This window comes from Micropterus salmoides, unplaced genomic scaffold (genome assembly GCF_014851395.1).
Source record: "Micropterus salmoides isolate LMB-PRFRI ecotype aquatic unplaced genomic scaffold, ASM1485139v1 Ms_hic_scaffold_12, whole genome shotgun sequence".
NCBI lineage: Eukaryota > Metazoa > Chordata > Actinopteri > Centrarchiformes > Centrarchidae > Micropterus > Micropterus salmoides.
The window spans coordinates 4,416,108-4,429,679 of NW_024040263.1; the positions used below are offsets into that span (position 1 = coordinate 4,416,108).

The 13,572-nt window shown below is 41.8% G+C and overlaps 1 protein-coding gene across 1 annotated transcript; it reads right to left on the reverse strand.

The window, feature by feature from the left end:
* Nucleotides 1-28: 28 nt before the first annotated feature.
* Nucleotides 29-13,111, reverse strand: foxk1 (forkhead box K1). Its single transcript, XM_038712954.1, has 9 exons — nucleotides 12,485-13,111; nucleotides 8,999-9,214; nucleotides 5,897-6,095; nucleotides 5,632-5,778; nucleotides 4,245-4,438; nucleotides 3,799-3,971; nucleotides 3,425-3,679; nucleotides 2,408-2,581; nucleotides 29-2,136 (listed from the first exon to the last, which is right to left on the reverse strand). The coding sequence occupies exons 1-9, from the start codon at nucleotides 12,928-12,930 to the stop codon at nucleotides 1,904-1,906; spliced, it is 2,037 nt and encodes a 678-aa protein (XP_038568882.1). The 5' UTR covers nucleotides 12,931-13,111; the 3' UTR covers nucleotides 29-1,903.
* Between the last annotated feature and the right edge of the window lie 461 nt (nucleotides 13,112-13,572).

A 13,572-nucleotide genomic window follows, 5' to 3' on the forward strand; every position in this document is an offset into this window, starting at 1 on the left:
GCATGAGATAAGACAACAAATTTTTTTAAGTCAATGAGGAATTTTAATTTGTGCTACACATCTTAACAAATCACAGAACAGGAACATTTAAAAATACATATACTTCTCTATTTCCAGAATGTTTACGTATTGATGACAGCTGTTTTTACACATAGCAAAATATTTTTTTTTTCCAAAATAAGAAAAAAATACCTTCTAAATAGCTTTGTCATTTAGCAGATAGAGCAGCATACAATCATTATGCATTTTTTTTGTTTTTTTCAAATGTGCAACAATCATCACTGAAATCTTGCGCAAACTGTGCCGGCTAAAAATGAGGCCTGTGCGAGAGAAAGAATGAGAGTGGGGGGGCAAAGTGCTGAAGAATATCTAATTAAGGCAGTGTCTGTGACAGGAATTGCCAACAGCTCGATGTCTCTGTAGAGACAGCAAAGATGGAGACTGCTCACTGAAAAGAGTGGGAGAGGTAGATTAGGAGAGAGGGTGGGAAAAGGTTAATATATAAGGGGAAATTGAAAGCAGAAACGTGGGAAGCCAAGATTAGAAAAGATGTCAAAAGTACCATGCAGAAAGAAAGAAGAGACAAGAGCAGTTGAAATGTGGTCATTTGTTGGTCCCGCCCTTCCCCTGATACAAGTCTACTGGTGCAACATAACTGTCACCATTGTAGTGTGGCCGAGCACGTACTGTTAAAGAAGCGCTGTGTTAAACAATCTAAAAAGGTAAAGCTGTCTAAAGGTTAAAATAAATTGACAACAACAAAATGTAGAAATATTTAAGGCTTTAAAGGATTATTACAATAATGCTTTTCTGTGCTAAGACAAACAAAACTGTACGCACAGGCTGTTCCATTTCTCCTTTTACCTCTACTGAAACAAGAAAGAAAAATTATAACAATCAGTTTGTCTACATTAGGTTAGCTCCACTTCAATCAACTCCGAATAGTTGCCTCTTTTTTGCCTTTCCCTGGCCCAACTCTGCTGTCCAATCAACCAGACCATCTTGAATCCGAGCAGCTTCACACCGATAAACCAAATTGAGCTGAAGTGAAGCGAAAACTGCAAAGTCCTGGTTTGTTATTCCTGGATATCCTCCTATCTCTTCTTCCAAAGCAATACACCTTTCTTTTTGTGCTTTACAGAGAAGGCAAGAAGAAGAGAGACCTCACGTTCTGCGATAGGCCTTAATAATAACAACATCTTTCATTTCTAAGAGAGACAATCTGTTTTTGTCTTTTTGCAAGGATTGCCTTATGAAGAATTCATACAGTCTCCCAAGTCTCATTAACCTGGCCTGGGTATATGCAGCTAAGTCCTCGCTATCCTTCTGTCCAGGACTGTGTGAAACAACAAAATAGATCAACTCTGATCATCAGTTTCTTCTGTCATTGACAGCCATTTCAAATCTCTGATCAAACTGGTTTAAAAATCAGGCAGTGACTCTAATCAGAAGTGCAGGAGACGTGAGTTCTTTGGCCTGAGAGTGACTGATGCATCTGATCCATCAACTACAGGAAACGTTGTGCTCAAGAAATTATCCAACATTCACGTAGTAAAAGTAGTGCTGAAATAATTTTTACATGCATAATGCTCTGACATAAGCTTAATGTCCTTACTTGTTTGTGTTGTCAGTGAATGATGGATTGTATTAAAAAGACTGTAAAGCTGAAAAAGTCCAGAAAGATTTACTTGCTTTTCACATTCAGAATGTATTTGAATGTTTTTATCTATTTTTGACCAAAATATATGTTCCCTGCAATTGAATTCCCTTCGGTTGAGAGAGGCTGCCTGTACATTTTTTGGCCATGTCGGCTGCAGTCATATCAAATGAGTATAAAAAGGTGAAGCAGTTTGGGGTCGATAAGGAGGCTGTCCGCTGGGTACCTGGAAAGAGGCCCTGGGTTTTACTTCCTAGGGTCATGGGTTTGTGATGTCATGGCAACGATGACTGGCTGCTGGGCAGGTGTGACGTGATGTTGAGCAGATTCAGTCAAACCCTCGTCCTCCATTCTTGGCCGCTTGGTCTGGGGCTCGCCTGGCTGCTCAGCTAAAGTTTCTGCACTTGGCTGTCTGCTAACCAGCACTGGAGGGGAGCTGGAGGCCTGGGCAGCCAAGATCTGGAGAGGACTACTCAGGCCTGGAAGGGAGATTCAGAGAAAACAAAAGCACGTCTCTATACGCCTTAATCTACTGTATGTAAATAAACATGCATGCACCTCGCTGTTACTCGGCCTATTACAAGTACTGTCTAAGAACGATATAATCTGTGTGATTAATCAATGGTGATAAATGATTTGAACGTCCCGCAAAGTTCACGCACAATTTTGCACATCACCGGCAATCTGTCTCTCTCCTCTTCTACCACACACGCAAGCTACACCACACATTTGCCCTGATCCCCCCCTTACCAGATGCATTGGCAAGGCTGGTTGCTGTGGCAACAGCGCCAGTGGTGTGTTTGCCGTTCTGGGTAACAGGACGAACAGGAAGTTGATGTAAACCTGGGGTGAAGTTCCTCCCATCCCCGCCCTGCACCGCACTGTCCACAGTGTGGATCACTCGCTCTCTGTTCAGCTGGGCTTCTGAGAGAAACACAAACACAAAATTTAAACATAAAAGTAAAACTAACTGTAAATACTTGACTTTTTGTCCAGTTCTGCCTCACATAAGGCTCAACAGTCCAGTTGTTTTTCATGAAATCAAATGTTCATAATTTAAGTTACACATTCGACATTTGTGACTTGTCCCATGAATCCAAACTCAAAAAAGGTGTGAGTGCCAGACAGAAGCACTGATCCAAATGTTAACTGGTCAAAGGTTTCGTGTTGGACTGCAGAACAATGAATTAATTGTGTTCATTATTCTTTGTATTCTCTGCTCTCTTGATCAATATTCATTTTATTCTTCAAACTTGGAGAACGACCTGTTGTTCCTGCATGAGGGAAAATTCTAATCGATGACGGACAGTAACAGCTTGTTTGTAGGTATGTGGGCATGTTCAAAAAACTAGTCACTTTTAAAACACACAGAAAATATATTCCTATGTAATCAAACAAGTGACACACAGTCCAGTCAGTATTGATCTGCAGTTCAATTTGGATCTTGACCTTGGTCTGGGCTTCGAGAAGCCCCGGTTTAGATCCATTATTGATAATACAAAGTGACAGACATCTGGTCAGATAGTTTGCCTTGGTCCCTCCAGAGCTCAATCATGTATTTCACAGAGATGAAAAACTTTCAATCACCCCAAGCCTTTGAAAAGTTCAAAATAAACGTGTGAATGCAAAATGTCCAACACACTGATGTATATAATGTGTGGGAGCTAAAAGTAAACATACTCAAATGTCTTCACAAAACTGCAGAAAATCCCAGAAAATAATAATAATAATAAAGCATTATGACCCTCCTAAAAGAAATGGCTGTACCTCTGAGCTCACTGTTGCCCTCTGCTCCTCCAACAGAGGGGGCACTGTACCCATTTGGAGGGTTGGAAGTTAGAGGGCCGCTGGTAACCACCCGCACCATGGTGACAGAGGACTGAGGGGGGTTCTGGAGCACGTGGATGGGCTGGATTTGGCCACCACCTGGAACTAAAGCAAGAGCTTTCCCCGGGCCTGAGGACATGACAGTCGGGTGAGGGGGTGCAGCCATGATGACATGCTGAGCACTGACTGGAGATCCTACGTAGAGACAGACACATACAACAATTTACCTGTTTCACAATGTAAATGAAAGCCTTCTTGTGTGTGTCTTTGAATGTATTTTATGTGTATATATCTGTGTCTGAGTGCAGGCTCACCTGGGGCACTCTGAGAGTACCTATACTCAGGTACAGATGCCAGTTTGTTAGCCAGCTGTTCATGGTGGTCATGGGAGATAGGAGAGCCTTCCCTGCTCAGACATTCAGGAGTCTGCAGCCCGCTGGATGGAGGAGAAAGTAGTCCCTGGTGGGTCGGGGATGCAGGGGCACTCCTGAAAAAGAATGTAAGAAGGCAGAAGGAAAAGGCGAGAGAGAAAAGACATCCATCAATACATCAAGAGACTTTATACAGAGCTCCATCACTGCCAGTAGCTTCTGCTGAACACATTTACCTAGAAATTAGACTTACTTTGTTCTATCCAATCAAATGATAGCCAGGAGCAAAAGCACAGAGAAGGGAGCAAAGGTTAACTGAGTTACATCAGAAGCGACAGAGCATGACCGAGTGTGCCTGACTAGTCTTGTATGTGTGTGTGTGTGTTTACCTAGAAGAGAGAGGTCCAAATGGCGTCCTAAAGCATGCCACCCCTCTTTGCCGTCTTTTCCTGAAGGCTTGCTCTACTAGCTTGCTCTCAGAAGCAGAATCCACACGCCAAAAACTCCCTTTCCCAGGCTCATCCTGAGAGCGGGCCACTTTCAGAAAGTAGCGGTTGAGAGACAGGTTGTGTCTGATCGAGTTCTGGAGGAAGGCAAAATAAATAGAAGTATTTTACCAGTGGAGACAGAAATTTCAATTTGAAAGATGTCAAAGAACTTATATTTTATGGCCTATGACCCTAAACAGGACATTTCAGGTCACAATTTATGTCTCTTCTTATGAAAAGACAGTAGCTGTCCAATATAACTGTTATAGTAAGTCTTCCAAAGTCATCAAATAACCTTAATCTTCTAAATTATACTAGGATAACCTTCACATACTCTGTGGCTGTGAATAGCCGCGCCATTGGGGGTGGGTCAAAGGGTACAGATGACCCCGGCCCAAAGGCCCAGGGGGTGCCCATGCAAAGGTCTATGGTTGACCCTTAAATGGGATCAAGTACAACAATTTAGTTACCAACCTATATCAATGCCATTCCAATGTCTTTCAATATAGTTATTGTTATAATTAAAACACATGGTGCAGTTGAAACACATGATGACATAAGATGTGCTGAATACACACACATGTACCGTTAATGTGAAGTGAACTGACTACCTAGACAAAAAATACCTCAACTAAAAATCAGGGGGCTGAAAAAAGAAGAAAGCCAGAGAGAACAAGAAAGTGAAAGAATCAGAGACAATGGCAAAATTTCTGGCCAAAAAATAAATAAAACATGAAGAAGCACCAGGTATGACAGGGGAAGCTGAACGTGACAAAGGTGAGGAGCTAGGCAGACCAGCGGATGGCCTGCTTAACCTTTAAGTAATGTCAGCACATTTACTTAACTACATTTTAAAAGAGCACTGTTGCACTGCCCTTAGAAGGCAACCTGTTGGTTTTACTAATGCTTGCAATTTTTAGGCCTAAAGTCAGCAAGAAAATAAACAGGCTGTTCCTGTGATATGAGGAATCCCAAATGATTTGATTTCATGATTTAATGCCTTTCAGTAATTTCTGAAATCAATGTTTCATTTTACTTTTCTCTAATCACTCATTTCATTCATTGGAGGGCATTTTATTTCTCTCGTTTTGTTAAGCTAGAAAGGAGGAATATAACTGTCACAGTCTAATTTGAAAGATAATTTTTCTGTGTTTGGTGAGGAGCCCAATTTGGAAAGTTGTGTCCCTCTGTCCATAATTCCTAATGGCTGTCCTGGTTGTGAAGATTGGATTGTCATGGCAAACCATGGAAAGCCATTACAATGCAGTTAAAAACAGAAGGAACCTACCTGCCAGCCCTTGTCTGCAGTGCGATAGTAAGGGTAGTGTTTGGTGATGTGGGCATAGATGCCACTGAGAGTCAGCTGTTTGTCTGGGGCAGACGAGATGGCCTGGACAATCAGCTGTGCATAGGAATAAGGTGGCTTGGACTCATCCTGTACGAACGAGAGATAAGTATTAACACCCAAAAGCACATATTGTACACGCAACCTTTTTGAATCTTGAAAATGATGTGTTCTTTGGGGCAATTAACAGATTTTGATGTTACTTTACCTTGGGGCTGTCTCCACCAGCCGACTCCCCCCGCTGCTCACTTCCCCCACCTCTCTGCTCAGCAATGCTTCGTCTCTGCTCAGAAACAGCCTTGGCAGCATATTCAGCTGCTAACTGCAGGTCAGAGGTCACATTACGCCCATAGCGATACCCTGATGACCCTGCCCCTCGTGGACTAGCCGGACAGGAGTTAGGAACACTGGAGAAGAGAGGAACGAGTCTGTGTTAATGGCTTAAAGTGTCAGTTTAAGAGCCACTTCTAAAAGCAATACAGCTGCCAGTGTAAAAATAACATAAGCAAGACTAATTTAATCCCCTTCTCAGTGAATTGAGTTTTTAACTCCTGGGACAACAGGTCTAGAGTGTGTCACTGGGGTAGACTACAACCTAGAATTGATGCGATAATGTGTACATAAACATGTTCTAGGTAAGGTTAACATAACAAGTTAACTGGAGAGGAGTTGAGATTAAATTCTGTTTTATTCAAGCAGATGTGTATTATAAATGTCAACAAAATCCTATAAATGCATTAAAAAACAAATCACATTCTTAAATGTCAAACGGTCACTTTGTCACCACAAACAGAGCCCAAATTTGTCATAAAAACGTTCTGGAATTAATAAACCTTTAAACAAGCATCCAGAAAACTAAAGTTGATTGAGGTTACTGACTGGTGACTAATATTTAGTATGAAGGCCTAATAATGGTGCAGGAAAACAAGGAGCATGTAAAGCTATTTATTTTCCACATTTTACTAAATACTGTATGTAAGAAACAGAAGATATTACAAAAACATAATAATTTTCAGAAAAGATGACTCAAGAAAAAAACAGAAATACATATTCTTTATGCCTTTCTTATGATTTAATTATGTTCTAATTTGAATCTTGCGCAACAATCATATATAATCCTAATTGATATTTTTAATATGATCCTTCAGCACATTTGTGACAAATTTAGTGCAACAGTATAGAGACAATTTGCTCTTATAGACACAATATCAAGAAGTTTGGAAAAATTATTACACCCCAGATCCAGGGTGTTATTACAGAGAGTGATCATCATACAACAATGAACAAAAATACTCAAAAGTATGTTAATTATTAACTAGGTTTAATCTGGTACAGAACACAGGGAAAGCCCAGTAAGTTATACAACACACACCTGCTTCTGTTAGTAAAGCAAACACTGGTTTCTAGGAGAGTCAGTGTGCTTTGATTTGCCTTTAGCAACAGAGAGACACAGATATAAAGAGAGTAACACACATACACGCGCACGCACGCAGGGAGAGAGAGAATATGTTTGTATTTCTTGGCTGGGGAAATACAAACATATTCATACTTAGGCTGCAGGCTCTGTTTTGAAAGCAGCTTTGTAAGCTCAGCGTTGAAAAATGAATGAAGATGAACAAAAACTTATAATGTTGCTCAGGGACATCTTAAGTATGAAAACATCTGTAACGCTACACACTTAAAACTTTAAATTGAATATGTTATGTATACCTCAATGAGGGAGCAAGGGTTGTCTTCAACAACCATTTCAACCTCTCTGCTTCTGTACATGGGCCAGCAGTACAAATGCTGGTAGGGGCAGATGAATGGTATTATATACAGTTCATGTAAGTTGCCAAACAAGAAAAGTGACTCTTAGCACCCTGTAAAGAGACGCTGCTGGTGTTTTAAGTGGGAGCATGTGCTTTTACACAATACTCTTGCGTTGTATGTCCTGTATGGTACTGTTGAGGAAGGTGGCACAACGATCTACCCGAAAAAGGCCACAGTGAAAGTGTTGGAGAGATGTTTGAGCAAGCGTCTTTACTCTGTGTGAGTGTTGTGTGTGTCCACGTGTGAGAGAACAGGAGCTGAGGGCTGAGAGGGAGGGGTACGGGGGCTTTGAAAAAAGGAAACCACGAATGGACGGAAAAACGTCCTACAGGCAAAACAATCTGCCCGATAGCCAATCACGCACCTCGAAGCTGCAGCCATTCCATATAAGGAAGGCACACACAAGCTGACATTGGTGGGGATGTTTGATGTAAGACCCAACACACCCCAGCAGAGGGCACACTCAGCACCACCACACTTGCCAGTCGCACATGCTGTATACATTTATAGAGCAGTGATTTTCAAACATGTGCTATAGCAGCTCATTAGAGTGCAGGTTTCCAACTCAACAAAAACACTGCAACGGTTGATGAGTACAACTTCAACCAGAAAGGATATTATCAGTGAAATGAGCGGAGACAAAATGTGGTTGAAAAAAAAAAAAAATTTAAACACACTGCAGGCCTTTGGATCACAATTGGTTACGCATAAAACCAAAGGAAATTAAACATCACGTTTGCAAATCCACACAGATGACTGCATAAACATGAGTAAACATGCATAGACCCAAGACAAGGTGAGATGGTAAACAGCTCGTATACTCAGTCACAGAACATTTACTGTACAATCTATCATACAACATGCACAAACACAACTGAGATTTAAAGTGCTGTTTTATAGACAGGTTTTCTGACTGGGTGAATGTCTCCATTACTGAAACACGTTTTGTTTAATTGATAGTGCAAATATTTATAAACAGCATAATTGAATTTATATTAGGGGATGCAACAAACAATTACTTTCATAATTGCTTTATCTGCTTTATCTACTTCTTTATCTTTTTAATTAATCATTCGGTCTATGTACCAGAAAATCGCAGGAAATGCTGATCACGTAAGACAAAGAAAATCCTGAAATTGAAGACGCTAGAATCAGGAAGGGTTTGGCGTTTTTGCTTATAAAATGTAATTGAAATTAAACATAAATTTGGCAATTCATTTTCTGTCTGTAGCTTAATCAATCTATTGACTTGTAGTAACAAATTATTTAAACTCACAGCTAGAGATTAAAGCTCAGAACTGAGTTTAAATAGTCACAACAATTAAGTGAAAATGTGTTTACAAGAAACAGCCTCCAAAAACTTTAAGTAAAACCACTGACTCCTGCTTAATCGGGACAGTCTTTATATAGTGTGTATATTTTGGTACAGGCTTTCCATTTATAAATGTACACCTTCTGATGTTCAGATCATTGTGTATGTCTGTGGGTCTCTCCTTACCTGATAGTGCCTGTGGGCGAGGGCAGCGGGGAGCCAAATGCCCTGATGTGCTCTTCGTGCTGCTGCATTGTGGGAATGCTGATTTTGAGGGGAGAAATGTGGGGCAGAAGTGGCCGAGGGGGAAGAGAGGGCTGCTCCCTCTCTCTGTGATCCTCGGGCTCCAGGAGTGACATAAACTGGATCTTGATAACCGTACTGGGAAAACGAAACACACATCTGGAGAGCAGGACAGTAGGAGAGATGGTGGAAGCCATAGGCCAGAAGAAAAGAGCCACAGAGAAGTCTGATTAGTGCCTCCTCTCCTATACAATGCTCAACAGCTAAGCATTGTAACATATTACTCTATAGTGACTGTTCAGGAGCTTTTAATGATATCACATGACCTTCCTTAGCAGGTGTAGTTTGCCCAGTTGTCAATGAAATGCAGATATTTAAATGTCCATTATTCCAGACACACATCTTGTCTTAAATTGCTCAGGAAAACATTTACTGTACCACGACAACTGTACAAACGCCATCTGCTGAGGAAGATCATGTGATACGATTGAAAACTAGAGAACAGAATGGAACTAAAATGTTTTGTCAACTGTTGTTTCCAAGGTCAAGAATTAACTTGAAATCGTGTTACTATGTGTGTTAAGTTAAACATAGTCAGTAAACAAAACTGCCACAAGTGAGAAAATGCAAACACTTGTTCAGTATGGATCTTCTTTTATATTACATCATATCATTCAGCAATGACACGTTAACTATAGGGGTTTGTTTAGAATATAAACAACATATTCAGTCAACACCTTCCGTTGACAAAAACACTAGGGTGGAGCAAACTTAACACAACACCCGCTAACTTCCATTTCCTCTTCTTTTAGCAGGTCTGGACTTCCTTCAGTAAAAATCAAGGATCAGTCCAGGACCAAGTTCAAGCCTAAACAAAACCTTTAAAAGTAATTATGTGTGTGAGGGATTGAGTAAATATTTTACAATGTAACCTTAATGACTAATGTAAGTTTTATTTATTCCTAGCAGGTACAGGCAGCAAAGTTGTACATTCAGCGTAGTTAAGTTCTTTGTAACTGCAACCACCCTATCAGCCAAAATATGATGATTCTGTCTTTGAGCAGGAAACTGAATCCCTACTAATTCTAAGGGTGCTGAGCTCAGACTCGGACCTCCCTATGGAGACCAAAAAAAAAAAAAAAAAGTGTTGTAGGCAGTTACACCAGTCTATGATAAAATTATGCAAGAAATGTTCCATCTTTTCTCTATAATTTGTCTCCTGAAAACATGCAGCTTGCCAATCCAATACTGGATCCATGAACAGTCTGCTCACAGCTGTCTCTGCCTAGAGCACCGCAACAACTGAGTGTCCATGCAAGAAGAGCACTAGTGCGGAGGAAAGACTCTGAAAGAGCTTCAGAAATCCAGAGCTGAGATCACCAGTGCCAGTTGTATACCAGAGTAGCAAAAAGAAAGCCACTGTTCAAAATAACTCACATGATGACATTCTGAGTAGTGTTTTGCTAGAAGGTATGTGAGAGACTCCGAGATGAAGAGGAAGAAGGCTCGAGGATCTAATGGGACCAAAACAAAGCTTCTTTGCCATCACTGAGTCCTGCACATCACACCCAACATTACTGACCATTGATGGTTTGAGAAGGTAGAGAGTAAAAAAATGCAACAAAATACCAGTCATAAAAAAAATATCTGCTGCAACCAGCAAGAGAACCATGACATGGGAGACGATGTATTTTACAGCAAGACAATAAACCCTAACATTAAGATAAACCTCCACCAGAATAACAACAATGTTAAGGTCCTGAAGTGGCCAAGTCAGAGTCCAGACCTCAGTTCAATCTGAAATTTGGGACTTTAAAACTGCTTCTCACTCAGACTCCCAGTGAAACTTGAGAAAGAAAACTGGGAAAATTGGCAGTCGCTAGATGAATCAAGATGACACAGACTAAACCACACAGATTCAAAACTGTACAGGCAAATGAGCCTTTATTAAAGGCACTGTGCTGCATCTTCACTCAACTTAGATAAATCTGTATATATTTGCTGATATTAAAGTGTTTTTCTGCCAAGCAGTGCTAAAGAAACAGAAGAAAGAAAATTTATACAATGTATAAGTACTGTAAGTGTACCAGTATAACTAAAATTACTAATTAAATGCACTCTTCCACATTCGAAGAGGTTCCCATCTTAACTACACACAGCTTTCCAGCCAACTGTGTAATCCTGAGACAGGCCCCAGGGCTGAAACAACACATGCGAACATGCCTGTGTTGCATATGGCCTTGGTTTGTAAGTCCTGTGTTTACTCCATGTGCTCCTGCAAGGAGGATGTCATTTCACCCTGCATTTCCTGTTCAATGCCCGACACACCCCCAAACGATCTTGACAGCCAATCAGAGAGGATAAGGGCACAACACCCCCCCACCCCCAACCCAGCACCTCCTCCTACCGCTCCACCCTGTGACTGACTGACACACACACAGTCAACGCTTTCAATTTTCAGAGATTGCTACTGTATTAAACGAACCAGCAAAGGCAAAATGTGTAACCTTGGCAATGGTGCAGTAAAGCTAAAACCATATTTAAACGTCCTTTACACAAAAATACAATAGAAACAAAACACACCTCTTGCCACAAAACATGTGAACGGAGCTGTCAGGGGTGCGTTTGTTTACATTAATGTTTACGTGACGGCGACACGTTTGCTAACACCCTCACAACAAGCCAACCCCGCTAACATAATCGCACTAAAAAAAACTGTTGAGACATGACTTTTACTAACGGACAAAAGACTTTCGTGGGGGGAGGGGGGGAGTTTAACTTTCGCATATTTTAGAAAGCCAGATCTACCACAATATGTCTGTGTGCGAAATATAAGCAAATTGCACTTTATTTTAAACATTTGCTAACTAGTTTGCGCTGTAGGCCAAATGAAGCTAGGTTTGCTAACGGCTAAAACTAGCTAGGTTTATTCTCCGACTCAAAGTGGGGTGAAGTTAAGACAAATTAATAACAATTATAATTGCACAGCTAAAGTGGAGAGACTTGTTGGTTTCTTGTGTCACGGCTTCACTTTCTAAACCAAGTTTACAGGACACTTAACACAGACCAAATCAAACCGCTCTGATTACGGTGTCATGACAAACCTTGTATCCCAGTCACCTTGTGTCTCCGGTTTGAATATGGAGGTCTGTGATTAATTCGCTCCCCATGAAAATGTTAATCAAGCTAGTATATTCACCAAAACTAGCACGAGTTATCCCACATGTAAGTTTGTAAGTGTTATTTTTACAGTTTGATTCAATAAGCGGGGTAGAGGAGCAGACTTTAAAAGGGATACAACATATATCATGACACTGGCTGGTCGGCCATCAATGTTTTAAATTAACGCTGAAGTTTTAGTCGTCCTGCAACAGCCAGTCAGTCATCATTACCTTGTCGGTAGCTGCTATGCTAACTGACGGTACTCACTCTCGGGGCAGCTGAAGTGGCGGCGCCCCCCTCCGCTGGAACACCCCGTCAACGAACACGCCGTTCTTGCCCAAGCACCGGAGGGAGAAACCGTTCGCCTCGTCGTAGGTGATCTGCAGGTGCCGCCGTGAAATGAAGCTCGAGTGACCCATGTTGATGTCCACGGAGCCGTGAGACGAGTTCCGGCCTATGGTGACCGTCCTCTGGCGCATGACAAACTCAAAGTCCCGGCCTTCGAGTCTGGCCAGGGCCTGCGGAGGAGGACAAGCGAGGCGTACGGGAAGAATCCCGGCGTCGGCGCGGGCTTCCATCACCGGAGGACCCAAGAGGGCGAGCGAGGGCTGGTGATAGGCGTGCGAGGTCACCGCGACGCGCACGGGACTGCACGGTGCCGACTGTAAAGCAAGCAGGGCTCGAGCTCCGGTGTCGTCCCGGTAGTCTGCCATCTTCTTTCGGAGGGTCAACACACTCGCAGGCGCACACACACACACTTTACTTCTCGCACACACAGAGTTGCAACGTGAGAGTTTTCGGCTAGGACACTTGTTAGCTCCGTGGCTGTCTGAACAACATGGAGTCCGGGTCGGCGCAAGAACGGGTCCGGAGTCTCCGCAGGAACGGGACCGGTGCTGCTTTCAGGGCCTGCTCGTAAGCCGCTAGTTTACAGCGCTCCCAGTGCAGATAAAGTGGCATATATCTCTCTTCGTGTAATGTCAATTCAATAAAATCACGTTTAAATTTTGCAGTCAGGGCCCCGAGACTCTGGAACAGCCTGCCCGAGGAAACCATGACGGCTGAGTCAGTGAACTCTTTTAAGTCCCTTCTTACTTAACATACTTTTATAGGAGAGCCTTTCCCGATTTAAGTTTCCTCCTGCTTTTACCGTGTATCTTGTTATCTGTTTTATTCTATTTGCTCTTGTGAAAGCACCACACTATTTGCAATAAAGTGGATAATTTTTAATGTAGTGGAGTTCACAGAAAAGACCACTGCATATATATATACACACATCACCTATTCATGTAGGCTAGTACAATAGTATGTACATTTATCTGTAGGAGTTATGTCAGTTCCCATGTCATCAACAG

Excerpts from the sequence above, each read along its gene's own strand:
- foxk1 (XM_038712954.1), bottom strand. The coding sequence starts at position 12,930 with ATGGCAGACTACCGGGACGACACCGGAGCTCGAGCCCTGCTTGCTTTA. Across the intron at positions 3,972-4,244 it reads TTTGGACCTCTCTCTTCTAG|GAGTGCCCCTGCATCCCCGA; the intron begins GTAAACACACAC and ends ATTCTTTTTCAG. Across the intron at positions 2,582-3,424 it reads GGGCAACAGTGAGCTCAGAG|AAGCCCAGCTGAACAGAGAG; the intron begins GTACAGCCATTT and ends TGTTTCTCTCAG.